The sequence below is a fragment of the Lissotriton helveticus genome, chromosome 2_1, assembly GCF_964261635.1.
Source record: "Lissotriton helveticus chromosome 2_1, aLisHel1.1, whole genome shotgun sequence".
Classification (NCBI taxonomy): Eukaryota; Metazoa; Chordata; class Amphibia; order Caudata; family Salamandridae; genus Lissotriton; species Lissotriton helveticus.
In genome coordinates, this window is record NC_136059.1 from 264,992,735 (window position 1) to 265,017,450 (window position 24,716).

Genomic DNA, 24,716 nt, shown 5'->3' on the forward strand with positions numbered 1-24,716 from the left:
TGGAACCCAATCACCACCGAAGACACCATCCGCCTGATGAACACCATTCACTCAGGATCACCAACCGACCCATGTCCCCACCACATTTTCAACAAAGCAGACTCCATTATCGCACCCCATCTCCGAGACGTCATCAACTGCTCCCTCAACTCCGCTACCTTCCCGGAAAGCTGGAAACATGCCGAACTCAGCGCCCTCTTGAAGAAACCTACAGCAGACCCCACTGAACTTAAGAACTACCGCCCCATTTCGCTCCTCCCATTCTCTGCCAAAGTCATTGAGAAAGCCGTCAACAGTCAACTCGCCGCCTTCCTCGAATCCAACAAATCCCTCAACCCTTCACAGTCCGGCTTCCGAGCCAAACACAGCACCGAGACCGCCCTCATCGCAGCAACAGACGACATTCGAACCCTGCTGGACAGCGTAGAAAGGCTACTGGACCTCTCCGCAGCCTTCGACACAGTCTGTCATAGCACCCTTATACAACGCCTCAGCAACGTCGGAATACAAGGAAAAGCATTGGAATGGATAATCTCGTTCCTCTCCGGAAGAACCCAGAGAGTCCGCCTCCCCCCTTTCAGATCAGAGGCCACAGAAGTCATCTGCGGCATACCCCAAGGATCTTCACTCAGTCCCACCCTCTTCAACGTATACATGAGTCCCCTCACATCCATTGCGCGCCAACACAACCTCAACATTATCTCCTACGCAGACGACACCCAGCTGATCCTCTCCCTCACCAAAGACCCAAACACCGCCAAAACCAACCTACACGAAGGGATGAAAGAAGTAGCCGAATGGATGAAGAACAGCCGTCTAAAACTGAACTCGGACAAAACAGAAGTCCTCATCTTAGGAACGTCCCCCTCCGCCTGGGACGATTCATGGTGGCCACCGGCCCTGGGAACCGCACCCATACCAACGGACCACGCACGTAACCTGGGCTTCATCCTAGACTCCTCCCTTTCGATGACCAGACAAGTCAACGCCGTCTCATCATCATGCTTCAACATCCTACGAATGCTCAAAAAATCTTCCGCTGGATCCCCACCGAAACAAGAAAGACAGTCACCCATGCACTGGTCACAAGTCGACTGGACTACGGAAACACCCTTTACGCCGGAACCACAGCCAAACTACAGAAAAAACTCCAACTCATCCAAAACGCCTCAGCCAGACTCATCCTTGACATTCTCCGACAAGCTCACATTTCCGGGCACCTGAAAGACCTCCACTGGCTCCCCGTCAACAAGAGAATAACGTTTCACCTTCTCACCCACGCACACAAAGCCCTCTACGACCTAGGACCCGAATACCTCAACACACGCCTGTCCTTTTACACCCCCACCCGCAAACTTCGATCGTCCAATCAAGCCCTCGCCGCAATCCCACGCATCCAAAGATCCACCATGGGGGGAAATTCCTTCTCCTACTTAGCGGCCAAGACCTGGAATTCTCTCCCCACCCACCTCTGCCTTACACGGAACCACCTCTCCTTCAGAAAACAACTAAAAACTTGGATAAAGCTCCCCCCTCCCTCAAGCGCCTTGAGACCCTCTGGGTGAGTAGTGCGCTATACAAATTTAAACTTGAACTTGAACTTGACCATCACTGGGAGGAGCTCCTAGATGCCAGTAGGTTGAAAAACCAGACGAAGTTTTGGCACATAGTTTTTTTGTTTTTTTTAACTTTATTTTTTCAGCAAAATAAACAATACAGTTCCCCCCAAAATTGGCATCAGTATAGATAGACACAGGTGTATACAGTGCACAGTCCTAGTACGGCTCCAACAGTTGCAGATATAACAGGAGATACAAGGTTTAAATCCTCGGGATACAATGCTAGTATAGACACTGACAATAAGTGACTTGTGCGCGCTCAATAGGGTATTACTCCACCACCTACTCTCCCTCCCCCCCTCCCGCCACCCCATCCTCAGGCCCTGATTCCTCGGAGGAGAACAATGCTGCACTAGTTGCATCGGAGTCGCTGTCAGCCGACCCCACAGCGCACATCATACGCCATGCAAATAAGTCCTCCGGTAACCGTTCATCTCTACGTGTATGCTGTATGTGTGTTTCTTCAGCCAATGTCCATTCCCCCACATCCCGAAGCCACAGTGTCACATCTGGCGCCCTTTGTCCCATCCAGGTAATAGCCACCCTCCTTCTAGCCAGTACCAAGAGCAGCTGTAGCATTTTATATGACAGATTCCTTTTCCTACGTCTGGGGACCAGGGCTAACAAACAATGGAGCGGGGTTAGGTCAAGACTCAGACTCGTGACCTTCCGGATGTGTTCCACTACTACTCTCCAAAAGTCTCCTACCAGTGGGTACTCCCAGGCCAAATGGAGAAATCCGGCTCCGACTGAACCACACCTAGGACAGGCATCCGATTTATCCGCATCAATGCGGTGCAAAGCAACTGGGGTTACATAAGTGCGGTGCATGAAATTAAAATGGATCAGTTTAAAACGTGCATTACACGACACCTTCTTGGTAAGCGTCCCTATCCGCTTCCGCTGTCCCGGGTCTAAGGCAACCCCCAGATCCGCCTCCCATGCCGCCCAGGACGGGGATATCGGGGGGGCTGAGTCACATCTTAACGCCATATATAACAGCGTTATCAGTCTCCGTCCTGTGCCGCACAATAGCAGGACATTCAGAGTTTGGGACACTGGGGGCGCCTCAGGAAACTGTGGCCAGGTCGCTCTCGCCATGTCCTGCAGGCCTCTATAGTGAAGGTATTGACCCCCAGTAAGACTGAAGGCCTCCGAAGCTCTCTCCAGGGTCACGAAGGACTCGCCTGGATACAGGTCTGCCAAGGTGTCACAGCCGCCCTCACGCCATTCCCGAAACGACATGTGCTCCTCCATTAGTGTGACCGGTGCTAATATCCATACTGGTAGCTCCCTATGAAAAGGGGCCCGTCTCAGCACCCTTTCCACAACTCGTTGCCAAAGTCCCGCAGTGTGTCGGACAATGTACGGCAGCGCGTCATCCGCTCCTCTGCCACGCATTAGAGCCACTTGCAACGCCTTCTCATCTGCGCTACCAGTCAGGAGTCGCAACTCCCAATTGTCCGTACCCGCGAACCAGCGCGCAGCAGGTAGAAGTTGGGCCGCGTAATAATATAAATCAAAGCGCGGGGCTTCCAGGCCCCCCTCTTCCCAGCGTCTGACCACCGTGCGCAAGGCAACTCTGCTGCGCCTGCCCGCCCACAGCAGGGAGGTGAGCATCGTATTAAGCTTGTTGAAAATACGAGGGGGAAGAGGACAGATGGTGTTCTGAAGGATATACAATACTCTAGGCAGCATCACCATCTTCGAGATGGCCAACCGTCCCATGAGAGAGAGCGGGAGCGTATTCCAGAAGTCCACAGATTGTTGTAGGGAAGTAAGGACACGGTCGGCGTTCCGGGCAAGTAACTGTTCATCAGAGACTGCCACCTGGATACCCAGATAGCGGAAGGCCTCCATCTCCCACCGCAATCCCAGGGGCGGGAAACCCACGCTGGGGTCTTCACCGCATCCCGCAAGGGGAAAGATCAGGGACTTCTCAGGATTAAGGCGCAGCCCAGAAGCTGCACCAAAGCGCTCTAAATGGCGCAACAGGAGCGGCAGCGACTCCCGAGGGGAGGTCAGGTAGAACAGCGCATCGTCCGCGTAAAGCGAGACCAAGTGCACCCCATCTCCTACACGTATTCCCCAGGGCGCCATCTCCGCACAGAGTGACACCGCCAGGGGCTCAATCACCAGAGCGAATAGGAGCGGAGACAGGGGACACCCCTGTCGGGTGCCCCTGCCCAACTGCCACTCCTCCGAGCGGGCCGCTCCAAGTCTGACCCTGGCTGTGGGCGCACTGTACAGAATACGGATCCAGGCGCAGAAAAGGGGCCCCACCCCCGCCAACCGGAGCACCTCCAACAGGTACCCCCAGCAAACGAGACCAGGACCTGAGGCTCTTCCCTGTTGCGCACTTCATGTAGAACGTGGTTCAGGCGCCGGAGATTCATGGCGGTATTGCGGCCCGGGATGAACCCGCACTGATCATGATGAACTAAGCGCGCCATATGTGGCGCCAGCCGGGTGGCCAAGATCTTGGTGAGGATTTTCGCGTCGGTATTGATTAAAGTAATTGTCTGGTAGGCCGCGGAGTCACAGCTATCCCCACCCGGTTTCAAGAGCATGCAGACTTCACCCTGCTGCATGGTGGGCGGGAGCACGGCACGCTCCAGCGCCTCATGGTAAACCTGCAGGAGGTGAGGGGCGAGGATATCCGCAAACGCCTGGTAAAATTCCGGGGGGAAACCGTCGCCACCCGGTGTCTTAGCCCTCGGCAGGGCGGCCAACGCCACCTTGACCTCATGAAGCGTCAGCGGAACGTCCATCTCCTCAGCATCCTCCTTAGAGAGGGCCTGGAGAGGCAAGTCACGGAGGTATGGCTGATACGATGCCTCCGTTACCAGGGGGTCGGCGGTATAGACCTTCTGTAGATGGGTACGAAGCACCACAAGGAGGTCTCGCTCCGAGTGCACCAGGTCCCCAGCGGGGTTTCTCAGCGCCACAATCCGTGCAGGGCCCGATTCCCTGCGGAGAATCCAGGCCAGCAATCGGCCCGACTTGTCCCCCTCACGGTGGAGACGCTGTCGATAGCGGCCAAGAGTGAATCTATCCAGCCGGTCCAGGATATCATGAACGCCCTCACGAGCTGTCCGTTCAGAGGCCAGGTCCAGCCCCTCCGGGTCCGGTAAGGACTGGCAGCGGCTGAGGCGCTCCTCAGCACACGTAAGTTCACGGAGCAACTGTTTGCGTACTCCATATGTCAGCCCCATACATGCGCCCCGCACGACTGCCATTAGGGCATCCCATTTGATCGCAAAAGGAACATCACCCACTCCCCAGTTAAAGTCTAAATAGTTACGCAGGGATGTCTCCACATGGTCCCGGCCCACCGGATCTTGTAAAAGATCCCCTGGCATCCGCCAGGTCCTTGGACGGGAGGACCGGTCCACCCATTGTACCATACACGTCACGGGCGAGTGGTCGGATAAAAACCGGGCCTGATGTGTGACCGATAAGACAAGGGATGCACCAAGATTGGCAGCAAGGACTCTGTCGAGCCGACTATGTGTGTTGTGCGTGGGGGTATAACAAGTATAAATCTTCAGTCCCGGGTTACTGAGACGCCAGACATCGACAGCACCCAGATTATCCATCACCTCTCGGAGACGTGCCGTCATCCGAGGCTTCGTACCCACGCGGGGGGGATGCCTGTCCAGCAGTGGATCCAGTACACAATTAAAATCTCCAAACCAGAGGAGGGGAGCATCCAAGTCTGACACTATAAGCTCCTGCAAGCCGGTAAAGAAATCCGGGTCATCTATATTAGGTGCATAAGAGTTCACCAGCAGGAAGTCCTTCCCAGCAAGCTTCACTCGTATAAGAATATATCTGCCCTCAACATCCGCTTCGACATACTGGACCGCCAGGGGAACCCCGGGTGCCACCCAGATCAGGACCCCCCTAGCATAAGCAGAGAAGGAGGAATGGAACATCTGACCCCTCCATTTCTTCGCCAACTTAAGAGCACCCTCCTCATTCATATGCGTTTCCTGCAAACACGCCACTGAAACACCATGGCGGCGAAGGAAGCACAGCACCCTGTGTCGGTTGGAGCAAGTACCCAGGCCACGCACGTTCCAAGTTAAAAATTTGAATCCCATAAGCTTTGGTCCTGCCCATCCGGGCACCCAAGTTCAACCTCTGCAAGCAGCCTTCCAGGGGCGCGAACCGCAGTACACCTTATGCCAAAAACAAATTCCCCCCACAACTCACCCCAACCCCACATCGCCACCAACCACACAACCCCTGAAAAAATCCCCCCCCTCCTCCCCCACCCATGAGCAGGAATGGTGCAACTAGAAAACACTCTCTCCCGCCTTCCCCTTGCCAACGCCATCCAAAAACAGTGGGGCTCAACACCCCATCAGAAACAGTCCCCCCACCCCCACCCGCGAGCAAAATGACAGCAACAACCAAAAAGGCTACCCTGCCCTCCCCCTGCCAGTGCCAGGACGTGCACAGCCCACTCACCCCACACTCACACACAACCAACCAAAACCACCCACCCTCCCCCCCAACTCCCCGAGGACCCAATGTTCCAGGACAGACTCCGGGAAAGTCAATGAAAAACAGTTCAATGCTGGGCGACGGTACGCCATAAACTCTCGGACCCCGTGCCACATCACCCCGTCCAACGGAGCATTAATCCTCTGCACAGTCAACCAACCAGGGTTCCCAGCAGTAGGTAGACAGCCTTGGTCTGACAATAACCAGGAAGGGAGGCCCACCCAACCTCCGAGGGCAACAACGGTTCAACAAGACAGTACCTCATGTCAGAGCTCATTCAGGACGTGTTTCGGAGAGGGCAGTTTCCGGGATCACCGGAGGAGCGGGGTATGCGTCTGGGAAAGTTTCCTGCAAGGTATCCGGGACCAGGATCTCACCAGGAGCAGGCGCCTCAAGTGACTCTGGAGTAGCTCCCGCCGACGGTACTCTCACGTGAAGCGCTCCATCCTCCCCCACGGTAATCCGAGGCTCGGCAGAACCCCGAGATCCAGATCTGCGTCTCCCTCTGCCTCGCCGGCGCCTCGGGGGCCGCCCCGCTCAACAGGGGGTAGGTCGTCTCCTCGTATCTCGAGCCACTCCCACACCTCCGCCGGGGATTCGAAGAAGTGAGCGCGTCCCTGGGAGAGCACCTTGAGTTTGGCTGGGTAAAGGAGCATGTATTGGAGCTTCATGTCCCGAAGTTTCTGCTTCACTCCCAGGTAGGACTTCCGTTGTTCCTGCACCTGTTGAGTATAGTCCGGATAGATGGAAATTCGGCTATTTTCAATGGTGATGGACTCCTTTTCCCTCGCGGCCCGCAGAATACAATCACGATCTTTATAGTTCAGGATCGTTGCAATGAGGGCTCTAGGGGGATCGCCCGGGCGCGGAGGGGGGACCAGGGCCCTGTGCGCACTCTCAATGACAAAGACACTGGACAGGCCGGTCGGGCACAGTTGGGTTCGGATCCATGTCTCCAGAAAGCGTTCAGCATTTCCCGCCTCAAGGCGTTCCGGGACGCCCAGGATCCTGATGTTACTCCGACGGGCCCTGCCCTCCGCATCCTCAGCCCTTCTCTCCAGCGCGCGGGCAGTGGACGTCAGGTGTGTGACCGATTTTTGCAAGGAATCCACTTCAGTTTGTAGTTGTGCGATGTTGCCCTCCGCATCCGAAACCTTGTCCGCCACCTTACGGAGATCCGTCCGGAGGAGGTTCACATCTATCGATACAGTCTCGATCTGCCTCTCCAAGGCAGAATGGGATCCCTGGATAGCCTTAAGGATCTCCGCCCGGGAAGGCTCATGCGGGTCATCCCCCCCATCCTCCGGTCCCGTCTGCCTCGTGATCCTCTGCGACGGCAGCCGTGGAGTGGTATACTGCACAATGGTGTTGGGCTGGGAGGACTTCGCAGTTCTATCCTTGCGGGTCGCCATCTTGGCGGGCAGGACGGCAGCCCCCCCGAAGCGTCCCGGCCAGGTCCCGCCGAGCCCCACCGGTCAGGTACAGGGCCCAGCGACAAAGCTAAGAAAGGACAGTTCAGCAGGCGGCGGTAGGTAGACACGGTCCAGGCGGTGACTCCCACCACGAAAGTAGGGAAAATGTGGAAACCAGCACTTCACGACACACTCGCCGGGCCGGGTGGGAGGATCTCCGGTGATCAAGTCTAGAGCAGCCAACCAACTGCTACCCCCGCCAACCAGTGCACCCCGGGCGAGCCTCTCCACCCTCCAGGAGCAGTAGGACAATGTTCGAGCTTCCAGGGGTAAGGCGCGGGTCAGGGCCACCACAGTCCGAATGCCGCTGCCACTCGGGAGGGAAGCCGCCCGGCCGTCGGCAAGTCGGCGCGCAGTCCAGGGGGTGGCCCCAAGCCGTCTGGGTCCCCCGTAAGTCAGTGCGGCAGACCGCAGTAAGTCCCGGCCCCACCGCAGGCTCTACGTGTAAAGGCCGCCACAGTCTCTGCAGAGGGGGCGGAGGCCACAGACCCCACAGCCGCAAGAAAACCAGGAGGGGCGCTCCGTGCAGGCCCCAGGCCACCAGCTCCAGCCAGGCCAGCGTCGAGCCCACGGCGTTTACACCGCCCCAGTCCTCCAATAGTCCAGCAAAGCCCCAGGGACCAGGAAAGCACTCACCCGGGGCTGCGCGCTGCAACCGGGAGCTCCGGCGCAGCAGAGGATCGGTGGGGGGAGGGGCGGGCACCACAACCCCTCTCACGAGTCAGCGGGAGTCACCGGACCACGGAACGGCCCTCCTCCAGTCGGTCTGGACACTCGCCACTCCTCGCCAACAGCCGGGGGATCAGCCGCGGGCGCGATCAACCCCGGAGCCGCAGGACGTCCTCTCCGAGCGGGCCGCATGCACCGCTATTCCTTCGCGCAGGCCCAGTCCGCGGTCTCGCGTAGATGCAGGCGGAGCCCCTAGATCGCCGCTTCGGTCTTCGGCGGCGTTACCGGGGCACCGAAGGGTCTCCCCGCAATGTGGGGGTCCCAGGCTCATCAAGAGAGGATCCGGACCATCAGCACCTCTTGGAGGGTCCAGCAAGGATCTTTAATGCAGGATTTAGTGGGTCCTCGGACGGAGCTGGTGAAGCTCACGTCCTGTCGGCCATGCTGCTTGGCCACGCCTCCCGTTTTGGCACATAGTTAAGTGGTGAAATATCCCTCAATCCCAAGAGCCAGATAACTATGTGTCTCCTGATGATTGGGTCGGGTTTTTTGAGTCCCAGTTTAGGGGGCTCGAACTGGATGGTGATCACCCTCCTCCTGATTTAAGTTCCTTGCCCAATTGCCAAGCTTTAAAATTTGAACGTAAAGATGTGGAGGATGCACTGAAAAAGATCCCGAATGGCAAAGCTCCGGAATGGATTGCATCCCAGCAGATCTTTTTAAACATGACCTAGCAAATTGGGTCCCATACATTGCCTTTCTTGGCAATGCAATATCGAAGGGGGCAGGTATCTCCTGGCGCGGAGCAGAGATCTTGCCAATTTACAAAAAGGGTGATCGCTCAGCTCCGGGGAATTATTGTACTATAAGTTTGATAGACTCTGTACAGAAAATCGTTGCAAGAATGGTGCTAGCAAAAATACAGAGTTTGATAGAGCTTGAGGGTATTCTGTCTCCTCTGCAGGCTGGGATTAGGTCCTGTATAAGTACCATCAAACAGGTATTCTGTTTTATAATGATTTATTGGCGAACTGTTAGCCTGGGAGGTGGTACTATATATGCAGCCTTCGTGGATCTAAAATCCGCATTTGATTTGGTTCCTAGGGCAAAGCTATGGGAGGCACTTAGTAGTATGGGGATGCCACCGGAACTCTTGGATTTAGTGATTAAGCTGCATAATGATAACTTTGCTCAGGTGCGCTGGGGTAAGCAGGGTCAGGTCACCAAGAGATTCCCTGTGTCTCGGGGTGTGCGCCCGGGGTGCGTACTAGCACCAACCCTGTTCTTGTTGTTCATTAATAGGGTTGTGCAGTACTTCCTGGCATTTCAAACTGATGCTCCTACTTTGGGTGGTACTAAGTTTCTGTTACTAATGTTTGCGGACGACACCCTTGTAATATCAAAACCCCAGCAGGGCCTGCAGGCGGCCCTAAATAAATTTGAGGAATTTTGTCAAATAAACGATCTACAGGTGAATGTAGCTAAAACTAAATTTATGATACTCACTAACAATAAATCTGTGGTGGGCCACGTCACAATGAATGGTATTCCACTGGAACAGACCAATGTTATGACTTATCTAGGGATTGTCCTTGAGAATAAGCTTAGTTGGAAGCCCCAGATTGATACTCTTTCACTTAAGTTTGCCCAGCTATCGGGGTGACTAGTTAAAGAGCAGAGGTCTTCATTAACAAAAAGGATAGGTCCTGCTTTAAAGATATATAATTCCAGGATTAGGTCAGCGATCCTGTACGGAGCGTGCCTCTGGGGTTTTGTGGACCTAACCCAAATTGTTAAAATCCAAAATACATTTTTAAGAAATCTAATAGACCTCCCCCGTTCTAGCCCATTAAAACCGCTTCTAATGGACCTAGGTTGCCACTCAATTGATGATGTGGCACGGTTCAGACCGGTGGCCCTCTGGAGGAGGATCTGGACTACCCCAGAACATGCACTTTTTGCAAAAGAAATTATGGATGTCAGATCAGTCGTGGGTTCGGGCAACCTACCATGGTTCAAAAAAGTAAGATTGCTACTAATAGATATGGGATGAGCTTATGTTAAAAAATTCCTGAACTCTGTCGGTCAACCAGATCTCTACCTAAATCCCACCTCATGCACCCGAATAACAAAAAAAGCCTTAAAAGTGGCATGCCTCGATTTGTTGGAGGACAGGAGGTGGTATTTAGATGGGAACAAGAGCACAATTGTAGCCCACTGTCGTATTCTCCACGGCCCGGGCCTTCACCCTTATCTGGCACCAGCCTTTTCGTGCTACCATAGAATGCTTCTGACATGAATGAGGACTGACTGTTTCTATAGATTAATATCGTTCCCCGTTCCTAATGATTGGTCTGTTAAATTGATAAAATGTCCGTGTGATGACATATCTACCCGGTCAAATATACACTGTATCTTTTTTTGCAAGTATTACCAGTGGGGTAGAAAAAGATATTTGATACCAATTTTAAAGTCTTGGGGTCTGAGAAAATGTAAACCTGCATTGATCAGATTGTACATGTTGCAAGATGAACTTACCATCACCGTAGCGATCAAATTTTTGTCATTTGTTGTAAAATGTAGAGGGACTTTGGTCTGATAAGTATGTTTTCTGACCGTGATTGTTAAATGTATTATCTTGCGCATAATTACATCAAATAATACATATTCGCCATAATGATCATATGTTCCCTATAAACCCTATGAATTGCATGACCTTTTATGAATTTTCTTATGGATTTTAATTATTGTTTTTTATATGTTGCGATTTTATTACCATGCATTTTGCAATGGGTTATTTAAATGTAAAGCTAATGTGTGTATTGTATGTATGTATTTTGCATTTTCTGTGCTTTTATGGTTTTTTGTCAAAATACCGAATAAAGCTATCTTTGATTTGATTTGATTTGATATGGGATTGAGCAATTTGTGGTCTGATCCAGTAAACAATTGCTTCCCTTCGAAAAAGGCCTTTAAAGATTTATACTGGCTTTCAGTCCGACAAAAACATCTCGCACAGATAAATGTTTCATCCCTGTCAGGAATGTTCTTAGAACACAAGTTTGAACCGTCCTTAGAAGATTACTGGGATATCATCACTAAGACGAGTGATAGAAAGCTATACCACCAGTTTAGGGTCAGTTCCTTGCCCATAAGAATGTTCACAAAAAATTGGGTCGGCCAGGGGGATGAATTTTGTTTTCTGTGTGCGGATCAGAGGGAGTCTATTGGTCACATATTTTTTGCATGTCCTGCCTATGCAGCCCCCCGTAAAAAATGGCTTAAATCTATTTGCCAAAACATCGGCACTCGGGTGGGGCTGCAAGCCCTAAGGATTCTCAGGTCTGACACTAGGGAATGCATTGTAATAGCAGTAGCAAAATTCCTGGGTTGGATGTGGACTATTAGGACCATTCATCTGGCTAGAGGTTGACTGGGTTTAGCATTTGTTGTGCTGTTTTCTTAATAGATCTTAGAGACTCATTTCTTACATTGTTTTAATGAAGTATTGGTTCATGGTAGCAACATCCTTTTTATACTGGCATATAAACTGTATTATGTGTATATATTTGTGCTATTAAATTGTTCTTTTAAATCATTGGTTGTGTAATGTTGGTTGTTGCTATTTTATGTGTGTGTGTTTTATGATGAAATATTCGAAATAAAGACGTATGAACTGAACTGAACTGTATAAAATTATTTATTTGTACATTTAGCATTTGGTCTGAATAGTACCTCTTTGATTGCTAACTTGTATAATCTGTTAAGTTTCTGTAGGTTTAGTTCTTCAGACATTGGAATGCTATTAAAATGTCTTAAGATAATTTAAGTTGTTTCTCTCTGGCAGTAGCACAGATGAGAGGGAAGTCATTAACCTACATGGATTTTTAGGTCTTGATTGATTGTGCAACTGTCACCTGAACTTTCAACCTACATCAATATATATATATTTTTCAGTTGTATATCGGTGAACATGACAGCAGGTATTGGAGCGCTTTACATGAGCACCAGCTACAGTACACTGGGAGACACATTCATTTTTTTAGGCACAGGGAGATTAACTGATTTGCCCAGAGTCACAGATGTTGAGCCTGGATACTCGAACACCGTTCTCTAGTTCCAAAGTCAGCAGCTCTGGTTGTCACACCACAACACCTCCACTTCCGTGTTTCCACACAATGGGTATCTATGCCAATGCTATTTACTTGTAATGCTTCACATTGCCATAAACAATGTTTGTAAGGCAGATCTATTAGTATTGGCAATGCTTATTTTACTCTTGAAGAGTTGGGAGTTATCCTAATGTTGAGGCACAACTCCAATATGCTGCTAAAGCGACCATAAAAGGATCGAAACACCTCAGGACAGACCAAAAAGAATACACCTTGATGGACCCAATAGTAATCTTGCTATTCGCTGAGATGTTGGAACTTTGCTGAAGATGCAAAACTGAAAATCTAATTGGAGAAAATTTACTTTTTTAAATACCTCAGTAAAAAATTATGCGCATACAAATTCCTCCCGAATATATACAAATGCTTTAAGTAAATTAATAAAACTCAGATTCATCGATAACAAATGACATCCTATACCCTCCAGCTGGAACAGTGGCGTGGAAAGGACTCCGTTTAAAGATGGCGGCTCCCATAGCATATCATTGTTGAACAAGCGTAGCATGGCTCCCCCCGCCTCCCTCTCGGGTGATTGGTGAGGTAGGGACTGCAGCCACGTGACCTCCGCAGTATAATGCGAGTCATGTGCCTGGCAGCTCATTCTCCGATCAGGCAAACGATAAGAGCCACGCAGAGAAGAGGAAGGTGTTTCGGAGATATACAGGCAGCAAGCAACGCGCAGGACTCCAAGACGACTAAAGTTTAAACATGGACTGCGGGGTCATCACCTCCAAAACCGTCCTGATTCTGCTCAGCCTCATATTCTGGGTAAGCGTGTTCTTTGTAAGCGGCGAAAAGTTTAAAAAAGAGCAATATTGTCACTCTTTTTAAAAAGTAATAGTGGGAGTCCAGGTATTGTAAGCAGGTAGAAGTACAAGCGTACGTTGCAAAACATTTATAAAGAATAAACAAAACTAAATATATATATATAAAGCACAACTTAGATAACCAAAATCTGCTAGCGTTAACGTGTAAACAAGCATGCCAAGTCATTGTAGAAATTATTACAACAGTCATGTGTACGTTTTGAATTAACAGTCTGAATCTAGTTGTCGGAGAATTTTCTGTCGAATTATTTGTTTAAACTTGGTCTGAAATTGATTTTGGTGACTATTGAATGCACCTGGCTGTTGACCTTGTCTGGACAATGACGCTAGGGGAGGTTTGTGTGATGTTATCACGGTGACCGTCACCAATGGACACAACCAGAAACAAAAGAACCTCGCACACATCGTTATTTAGCATACAGTGCCACCTCAGTTTGGACCCAGCACTATGCAAACCAGTCTCAACCCTGCTCCAGTCGAAGAGTCCAGCCCGAACTGCCAGGCATGTCCTCCTTGAACTGGAGTATAAGCACCCAGGACTGGTTTCGTCTTAGTTACATTGTGCACAGGACCAATGTCTGGGCGACACATTTAGCACACACTGGAACCCAGCTATACCTGGCTGATGAGGCCTAACAAATGCGAAACCGATCCTAGGTTTTTATTTAATCAAGCTATGTAGAATTAAGTCTACTTAACTGTTTTGCCCTGTCGACATTTTAGTTATCGACGTTTTGGGAGCATGATATTTAAAACTCAGTTTTCTAGTACTGTGCAGATTTGTTTGCTTCTTTTGACCTTGTACCCTGTGGAAAAGTTGTGGTAATTTTATTGAGGGATCGAAATATCAAGTTTGGAAATAGGAAGTATAAATATAATAACATTTATGATCTCAATTTTCAATGTTTCAGTTGGTTGTTCGAAGGACAGTTTTTAGGAGACAATTGTTTATGATTTCACACCTTGTCTGGATAGCATTAATGTTAGTATTTGGTAGTTTCTGGTTCAGTTTGCAAGAAAACACCCCGTTCTTAAGTGTAGCAGTTTCAGTCCATTTTCCTCCAGATTGCTTAGAAGGGAGCATATATTTTGCTATGCCTGCCTTTGCGTTTCACTTTATTTATCTCGTAGCCCGGAAACCTCTAAATATGAGCATATTATATTCAATTAAATCTAGAACGTTGGTTTGAAAAAATCTGAATAACCCCCCCCACCCCCTTGCCACATCACATGATGATGCTGTATAACAGGCCTCCTCCCCCTACTCCTACGGACATAAACACCGAGAAATCGGGTCATGATCATGTGCAGACCTCAGTGTAGCTCGTGGCTGTACTTCTGTCATGTCACCTGATATATCACACCACTTATAATTCAGGCTTCTACCGTGTGAGAAGCTATTGCAGTTTTCTCTGTTACTTTAATACTTTTATTTAAAATATAGATTTTCCTTATTATTTTTTGGGGCCATTGTACTTGAGGCTTCTCTCCAACCTTCTGTTGTACATATGCATCTAACATCTATTGCCATCAAGACTGAAAACCTTGATGAGGGTGGCAGCAGAGGTTTTGGCTGTTAAAGATAAATTGGCGCCCGAGGCTGCAAGCACAAAAGCATTTCTCAAGTGTCTCTTTGTACTAGGCCAGTTTATTCAAAACAACGGTACTACGACAGCAAGGTAAATACTGTTTAGGATTAGTGTAGCTCCCATACTGTTTTCCTAACTGATTCCCTACAAGTGACTCTTGGATCTAAATTGAGTTTTCGCATCTCTGGACAGGTTTGCCATCAGTAAAGATTTCATAAAGCACCGGTCTGGGTATATAAAAGGAAAACGGAGCTGACCATCCTTTGTAGTTCTGCTCCTTTCTGTGCAAGCTTTAGGTCATCTAAGGTTTTTATTCAATACCGTATTAATAAATGAAGTAAGTTATATTGAGGGCCAAAAATTTCAATATTTTTAAGTACAGACGTTCTGATAATGGACCCTGGACTGTGAGCTATGTATTGTCAGAGAAGCAATGTGTTTGTTCGTTTATTAAAGAGCAGTAGGCTTTAAGTGGAACTCCAACACAGTTTAATCTAAAAATAGAGCTAGCAAAAATATCATCATAAAATATTGTTTACAAAAATATTGTCTCATTGGGTGTACATTTTCTACTATTACCTCAATTGGAATGATATTTTTGTAAATGATATGAAGAGCACAATGTATCAGACAATACTATGGTTCCAATATTCAAATGCCCTTGTGTGCGTAAATGAACATCTCTTGTCATTGTAGTCCACATCGTGAGCTTAATTGCACCATTTAACAAAATGCTTGTAACATTGATAGCTTATAGGAAACAAACTCTTTAATCATGTTCTGTGCACCTTTTCAATAGATTAACCCAGGCCCACCCTCATGAGTTCACTGTAAAAGCACAGGTTGATAGTTCATGCAAGGTCACTGCATCTTAGTTGTACTTTCGACAGTAGTTTAAGGGCGTTCATTCACTCTTGAGCCAATGTTAGTTTTTTTTTTTTCTTCCCAAATTTGTTTTATTGGTAGTATGCATGGGATGATCAGTATACAGACCTCATATTACAAGCATCAGTGCGGTATGTTGCCCATCTGTAAACAGTAGCTTGGCACCGTTCCAAGCTCACAGAGCGCAAGCTTTAGAAGGCGCCACAAAGGAATTACATTTACAACGTAACCTAAGCCATATTGCTGGTACAGTTTTCTATGTACACTTAATATCCTACAATCTCAATAGTCTATTTGCATTTGTGCCCTGTAATCCTAGAACTACTTTTTTGATTCTGATACGAAAACAAAACAACCCCTAACAACTTCTATTGCTATTTGACATCTCCTGGTGGAATGGGTGACCCTCCCCGTGTTGCAGTAGTGTGACTTTCTTTAGTGTGTAGGCAAGGCTTTAGTGTGGTGCAGCATCTCGTGTCTCGGACCCCTCAATGTTCGTTTTTAAATTGTAGAACCACTGTTCACAAGTTGTGTTGGCATTCATTTAATATTTGATCCCGTTACATCCTGTAAACAGTTTGCTTTTCAGAGTGTGCTTTTTATTTGACACAACCTTGTAAAATGACATGTTCGGTTTCTGGGTACAGTAAACAAGTTTTTTTACTTCTCAAATGTTTGTTAAAATAAACACACACGATGCATTTCACCTTCAGGCTTTGAACAGCAAAATAGTAGTTGAGCATCATTATTGAACAATAAATTGCAAGCCTTTTATTTTTTTTATGTAAGAAAACCAGACAAGTGAACTTAAAAATAAACTAGTCCTAAATGACTGTGGTAGAATCAAAGTAAAAGAGGGACGAATAAAACATCAATGAATAGGTGGCAAGTTTTTAAAATTTCCCTCACATCAGAGACTACACTTTAAATTGTACCGTTGATTTAAACCTTCTTTTTGTCCATTAATGCCAGTTTCTCACATTTCCCGCTAATGCCAGCTCTTCATGTTCAATATCTATGCCAGGTTCTCTCGTAGCCCACTGGTGCCTTCTCACACTGCTGAGCAACATATTCTCATCACACCTGCCACCAGTAAGTGCTGTGCTCCGTGACCGTCAGCATAACCTGCTGTATCTACCCAGCAGTATGAATTACATACTCTGTAGTTGTTCATAAATGTATTTGGAATATGAAGCCAAGTGCATTAACGTTTTTTTTTTTTTTTGGTGCTCTACAAAGCATTTGGATATGCACGATTTGTAACCACATACGTGTCTCTCTTTTAACAGGATCACCTGATGGAACAATACTACTTGGTTAGAACAATTTTTACCACAGTAGCAGACTTGAACTCTCAAATCAATATCCAAAATATATATATTATCCACTATGATGCTGTGTCTTTTTGTTTCTATGCAAAATACTTTTTTTGTTGCTGTAGAAAGTGGAAGACCATGTTCGCAATGTACACTCACCTGTAAAATACCTACTTATTGAGGAAACTGCCAGATCTTGAAATTGAGTCAAAATTTCAAGTGAACTGAAGTTTATCATCTTGCTACAGGTAGAGAATTTCTAATTGTGCACATAACATCCCACAGTAGCCTTAGAACATTATAATCCAATAATTCCTTGTTCAAGAAGTTGGGACTAGAGCAGGTCTTTTGTAGAGATTTAACGGCTTTATAGAATATCTTGCTCAATCGGTTGCAAATGGATCCTGCAGCAGTTCATTGTATACCTCTGTCCGCAGTCTTGTCTGGCGATGAGCACCTACTTTCCAAAGAGACATTTTTGTAAATATGTGAAAAAATAGGAAAAGGAAATGATTCACACATTCCACTGAGCCTTTACGGACGGTTGCTCTTCTATAGTTCCAGTTTCTGTTGCACACGTTTTACAACAGTTAACTGGCTTAGTTGTTTGCCTTACCTTGATTGTGTTTTTTAAATAGTATGATTATAATTTGTACCCTTGTCATCCCACTAACTGCCTACTTTGACTTTCTAACTGGCTCTAAAACAAGTGTGTAGGCATAGGAAGTAGAACTACTCTACTTTACCTTACAAGTGCCCTTCCCACATTTCTTTTCAACAGAAATCGACTGGACCGCACCCTCCTGTCTAATCACATGTTCCATTCACTTTGTGAGCGGGGATGTAGAGTGCAAGTACATTTTCTACAGTTTGTTTTTGCTCTGCATTCTGGTACCTGTATCACATTCCAAGCGTGTTGCAAGAAATGGAACAATGCAAAGCAAAAAACGAAACTGGCTGGGGGAGCTACTAGCTTGGTTGATCTGTACGTTGTCTTAACAGTTAGCAGCTGATAGTTTATACACCATATCTTTGGATTTTAATTACCAGTTCCAACAATTTTTTTTTTTTTTTTGAGCTGCTAGATTTCCTAAACTTCTCACTTCCTTTGCCGTCTGTCTTTTTGCTCCTCATTTGTCCATCTTTCTGCCTGGTAAGAGAGGCACTGTCCAATTGGGAAACAAATAATCAGGACCTGCTTTCTTGAATGTTTAATGATTTAATTCTCTCTAGTTTCTGCCCTCTTTGGCTCTGAACTACCACGTCTGCACTAGCCATATTTCTTCCCCTCCTCAGACTGCTGTGCTACTCTCCTGTCTCCATTTACTTCTGTTGATCCACCCGAAGTATCACATGTGGAGTGGTTCTACCATCCAGCATCCCCAAAATCTAAGGGGTTTCCTGTCCTGGTCGGAACCGGACCAATACATGTTTGGCATCTTTTTTTATTGAGACATGTGGGAATGCCGGGTGGTAGGACATTTTCTATGTTCTATTCTCCATTTATCCATGTTTTGGTTGCTGTTGTAACTTATTGTGTGCAAAAAAAACCTTCCTCACAACCGCCTAGAATTTGGGTAATGCAACATCTGGAGTGATACAAATGTTTCATATTGCCCAAACTCAGATTTTGGGTAAATTTTAAAATGCATAGTCTTTTGCATACCCAATTTGTATCCATTAGACTTTTCTTTATTAAGTGGTACATGGCCAGTACAAAACATAAAATCTTTCTGAGCCGTGGCTCGACTGTTGACTCAGTATTTAAACAAATTGCAAACTCTACATTTCTCTGGGGACCAGTAAAGTAGATAAGTCTTCATTTCTAAAAGTTAAATATGGAGAGAAAAAATGCCTATTTTTTTCACAACTTAAACTCACTTTAAAAAAAATAATCAAGTTTTTCTTTAAACTTTTACTTACAATTTTAAGTAATAGGACGTACACAGTGACACGGGGCATCATTTCATAAGTCTTCCAATCATGTATCATCAGGTCTATAAGGATCCATCTCTACAGCATTTATGCCAACTATATCCACATGGTAAGCAGCCCAGCCAGCCCCATAGATTCTGATGACTCCCCCGACCCAGCACCCTCTGGTAATAATTACATTTTAAATGAAGATGGTCACATTGCTCCTTCCCGCCCAGATAAGTACATGTGTACATGGTCCCTGATTGTGAGGATTTCGACAGGAAAGATGTATCTTTAAGCCAGTCCTCAAACTTGAACAGATGGCTTCACCATCCAGATAATGGCAACTCTTTGCTTCCCTGGTAGCAGTGCCACTGCAGTGTAATTACTGTATGTTTTAGGGATGTCTTTAACATATCCTAAGAGTGCAACAATTGGAGACTGCTCCAGTCTCCTTTCACTCCTTACATATATTGCATCAAATATTTGTCGCTAATAGGCCTTGATGGTTGGGCACTCCCATCCATCAAGGCAAAATTAATAAATACCGAGTTTGGAGCTGCACAACACCAGCAACTTCATTTCAATTGCAAACTTTTACCATGCCGATTTGGTGTATAATGGACTCTATGAATACCTTTATAACAAATTAATCTATGACTTCCATTAGGAGATTCTCCCTAGTTTGCTGACTGCATTATGTCCACTGGATTGTCGCAACTTTTCTTCTGAAATCTTGGGCCCATTTATCTCTAGCATGGGTGTGTACTGCTTCCAAATCATTTATGACTGAGTAATACACATTGGTATCAGCTTAAATGGGAATAGCTTTGCCATTTCCACTCCAATATCCACTTTTCAGTCCTATCTAGCGATGAAGGGAATATCTCACCAATAGTATGGCACAGCCTGCGACTGCAGAACATGCAGTGGGGTGCACAATTCCTTGGCAGTGTATTCTTCTAGTGTGATGTTTCTTTTGGTAACCTACAGGTCTCCCTGCTTCTTGACTGTCCATGACTGATGTTTTGTAGCTATTGGTTCACTTAACCTCCTTATGAAGGTTGGCAATCGAATACATTTACAGGGAATATCCTTAACCAATTGTACAAATCTTAAGCAGCCTTGACCAAACCCAAATTATGCAATTTACTGTATGAATCTTTGTTAGGCTTATTATCTACATGATTATGGTTTGAAGAGGAATCTGATACACCAACCGTTATTTATGTAGGTCCTTCCTAATGTTGTAAAACCAGTGGTGCTTGTGAAATTAAATGATAGATTTTAGTTAGGGTTTGCAATCCTTTCCTGCTTGTATCGTAGCTGGAGTTTACTCCAACTTATTCTAGGCGACATTCCGGCCCTGGCGAGCTTTAATCATGTGAGACCTCACTTGGTCTAACAATTTCTGGTTTAATAGTTTTGGAAAGTTATGAAAGATTCAGTTGCCTACTTAACAGCGCCATCATGATGAAGTCCACTTGCCCCGTCATTGATGGTGGTAGTGTATTCTAATTTTCTTTTATGGACGCCGTAGTTTCCATACGTTTGCCATACTTCTCCCTGATGAGGTTCATGTGCCAGTGGTATTGTATACCCAGGTATCAGATGGGTCTTGCCATTTTATTGTACAGTCTAATTTCGAGGGTGTGTATTTCTGGTTAGTGGTAAACTAATCCTTTTTGTCCAGTTGATATTTAACCCTGAGCATCTGCCGTAATTTGTGATTTCGCTGTTATGCAGTTCAGACTAAGTTGTGGGTTTTTAACTAATAAGAAAATATATGGCAGCTGCCATAGAGTAGCACGGGTGGGGGTGTGGGAATAGTAAAAGAAATAAAACAAAATTACTTCCCTTGCTGCTGGACCGCCGCCTCGTGGCGTCCTCTTCTGTTCTTGCTTGAAGCAGGAAGCACACCCAGGCTCCCCTCAGCCAATCACAACGCTGCAATGCAGCGTTGAGATTGGTCTGAGTGAGATTGGTCTGAGTGCCATGGTTCGGCGCTTTGACAGGCAGTGGGAGCCTGAGCATGTTTCTCACCAGGCTGTGTAGTTCAACCTGATGGGGTACAAGCAAAGTGCACATGACTGTTTAGCTGTCCCAAGAAGGCTGGCCAAATATCCATGCGCACTTTGGGGTCACACCACTCCTCCCCATGCTGGCTGTGACGACAGCCAAGCCCCACCCTAAAAAACATGCTGGACAACTGAAAAATGAAATGATGATAATTGTTATATCATTTTATTTTTCCTTTTTCCGCTGCGTAAAATGCAGTTGGGCGTTGCATCAGCATACAATGAACAGTAGGATTCTCCAGACTCCAAAATGTATGCCTTGGCAATGATATTCTCTAACAAACTAGCTAGGAGCTCTGTTGCCAAAGTAAATAAAATTAGTGACTGGGAGCATGCTTGTCTTGTACCTCTTTTAAATTTTTGGGGATGAAAATGTGATTTATTCATTTTTTTTTTTTTAACATTTGTTATGGGGAGACTGTGGAGCAGTTTTATGTATTTCATGGCTTTGCCTAAACCCATTCTATAGAATATAGTAAGTAGAAATGACAGTTGAAGGCCTTCGCTGAATCGAGAAATTAGGCCATGGCAATGACATCTGTTCAATTGGTGTGTAACTGCAACCAATGTTTGCAAGTTATCAGCAATCAACCTGCCCAGGATGAAGCCAGACTGTTCTGCACAATACACACTAGCGGCATCATCCTGTCTGCTATCGTTTGTGCAATGGATGTGTTGTCCAAATTTATCAGGGGCAGAAATGTATACGATTCGTATAAGTGAGGGGGTTTACCAGGTTTAGGGTGAGCAATGCAAACAAAATGCAATGATGGACAGAGCACTGAAACTTTTCAGACACTCACCCCCAGTCACAGATCTGGGTTGAAGACCTCCTCATTCTTTAGCTCCCTTCACCACCTCAGTTCAGAACCACCTAAATGCAAATCAGTCTTGACCCTGTGCCTCAGGTCCCTTGCTCACTCTGCCACTGGATTCAAGCTAGCCTGGCTGAGGGTTGTTAGCCCGAAACTGGTCCCAGGATGCTAGTTGGGAGGAGTTTCATTTATTGACTCTCCTTTTGATTAGTTACGTTTTATTATTTTACTATCGTATATTGGCATGTTTTTAGCAAATAGTCTCTGCTATTAGTATAGCCATCCCTCTCTATTATGGCCATTTGTCCTGTGGAATATGCTCACCGTATCTACTGTTCACGACCACCTACAATCCCACAGAATGTCATGTTCAGCTTTTTTCATCGCAATCTTGCTGTGGGGCCCCTCTAATCAAGGCTTGCACCGTGGGGTCCAGAAATGTTTAACCTGCCATTCTGGTGTATTTTCTTAATATTCCTGTCCAGATATTACAATATTATCACACTGGAGTGGTTGGATAAGGTAATTTTTTCTAACTCTGAATCTGTGTTATTTTTAAGAAATAAATCTATTGTATATCCATTGTCTGCAGTAGTGTAATGTTAAGTCTTTATCCTTAAGATGGTGTATTCTCTATACCTTGCAAAAGTGTGGTGGGGGTTGGTGGTTTATGAAATCCTACTATTGAACAATGTCTGAATCAAAGATTTGTTCTAAGCATCCCACATTATGTCCTCTTTCGAAAAGTTTCTTTTGTCTGGTAAAGCCTGGCCACAAAACACTTTCCCATCATTGGGGGCATATATAGTAAAACATGAGCTTAATCTTGTCCCCAAATTTCTCTTCACACCTAAACCCCTACCTTCTGTACCCTTGTGGACTGCTTCTAATGCAAATGGAATATCCCTTCACAGACGCTTCCTTTGTCTTGGTAGAGGTGTTATTGTTGAACTTTAACTGATAAGTTAGGCCCTGTGCTGCGCTACCTTCTGTGCAAGTAACCCTACTGGTCTCTCCAATAAGTCTCTAAACATGGTTTGTGGGGATTAATCACTGATTGGATTTGAAATTTATAGAGGGCAGCATTCACCCGAAGGCATCAAGGCGCTAAACTAGCCGTCCGGGAGAGGACCACCAATACACAATCAATCAATCAGTGACACTTATATAGCGCGCTACCTACCCGTAGGGTCTCAAGGCGCTGGGGGGGGGGGGGGGGTGCCGCTACTGCTCGAACAGCCAGGTCTTCAGCTTCTTCCTGAAGGCGAGGTGGTCTTGGGTCAGGCGCAGGTCGGTCGGGAGGGAGTTCCAGGTCTTGGCGGCCAGGTAGGAGAAGGACCTTCCTCCCGTAGTCGCTCTTCGGATGCGGGGGACGGCGGCGAGGGCGTGGTTGGCTGATCGGAGGTGGCGATTGGGCGCGTAGAAGTTGATTCGGCTGTTGAGGTAGCTCGGACCCTGGTCGTGTAGGGCTTTGTGTGCGTGGGTGAGGAGGCGGAAGGTGATTCTTTTGTTGACGGGGAGCCAGTGGAGGTCTCTCAGATGTCCGGTGATGTGGCTGGTTCGTGGGATGTCGAGGATGAGTCTGGCTGAGGCGTTCTGGATCCGCTGGAGTCTCTTCTGGAGCTTGGCGGTGGTACCGGCGTAGAGGGCGTTGCCGTAGTCCAGTCGGCTGGTGACGAGGGCCTGGGTGACTGTCTTCCTGGTCTCGGTGGGGATCCACCAGAAGACCATTCTATCTGCCACAGCTAAGAAATTAGCCGGAGAATATCCATGTCTTAAGAGCCTTCTTGACTGGCAGGTGAAGAGGGATGCTGCTTAAGATAAGAGAATTCCAGAGTTTGCTTGCGGTCACAGAGCATACTCTATCGCCCCACTTATTTCTTTTGGTTCTCTGCACCGCAAGATGCAGTTGGGGATATGAGCAGAGGGGTCTACCAGAGGAGTGCCAGCAGAACATGGTTTTTAATCTTGCAGGTTAAGAAAGAGAAGGTGCCTTGTGTACCATACAGAGTGATTTGAAGCGAAGGAGTTTATTGATGGGGAGCCAATAAAGGGTTTCTAATCCTTTCCCCGCAGACTTTTTTTTTATTTATTTTTTTATTTTTTTTTTAAATGCCCAGGACAAGTCTTGCCAGTGCATTCTGGAGTTTATATTGTGTGCTTGTTAAAGTTACCGCTGTCCAGTCTGAACATTACTAGGGCAAGAGCGATCTGTTTGCGTGCTGGCTGTTGGCTGAGGGGGAAGATTTTATTAAGCATCCTTATAATCCAGGTGCAAGTGGAGATGGTACGGTTCGTTTGGACATGAAGGTCAAGTTCAGTGTCAAACAGTACTCCAAGATTCCTGGCCTTCTTGCCCGGAGTTGGAGAAGATCCTAAGGACTCTGGCCAGCACTTGCTGTTCCAGCGCGATGTCCTGTCCCTAATGCAAAAATCATAGTTTCAGTCTTGTCCCCATTCAGCTTCAGGAAGTTACATGACATCCACTCTGCCACTTTAGTCATGCAACCGAGAATATTCTCTGATGCGAATGATGAACCCCTAGGGGTTGACACTATGATCTGCGTGATCATTGCTGCTAGGGGTGCAACATAAAGATTGAAAAGTGTGGGGCTCAGCGATGAGCCCTGCAGAACTCTACAGGGTAAAACAAAGGATCCAGAGTGGAAGTGCTGTAATTTTACTCTTTGAGAGCTTTCCATCAGAAATTAGGCTAGTGCTTCGTTGGAAATGCCAAGATTCTGGAGTCTGTCCAGCAGCAGAGATGGTATCAAATGCTGCAGACAGATCAAGGAGTATCCGCACCAACCCTTCCTTGCATCCACAGTGCGCCTGATGTAGTCAG

At 46.9% G+C, this 24,716-nt stretch overlaps 1 protein-coding gene across 1 annotated transcript in view; it reads left to right on the forward strand.

Annotated features, from left to right (window-relative positions):
- The first annotated feature begins 12,995 nt into the window (after nucleotides 1-12,995).
- LOC144817898 (tetraspanin-36-like) overlaps nucleotides 12,996-24,716 on the forward strand; it is a 98,216-nt gene continuing 86,495 nt past the window's right edge. The window contains exon 1 of the mRNA XM_078674796.1: nucleotides 12,996-13,212. Coding sequence (XP_078530922.1) covers nucleotides 13,153-13,212 — 60 coding nt within the window. The 5' untranslated portion in view covers nucleotides 12,996-13,152. The remainder of the gene's footprint in view (nucleotides 13,213-24,716) is intronic.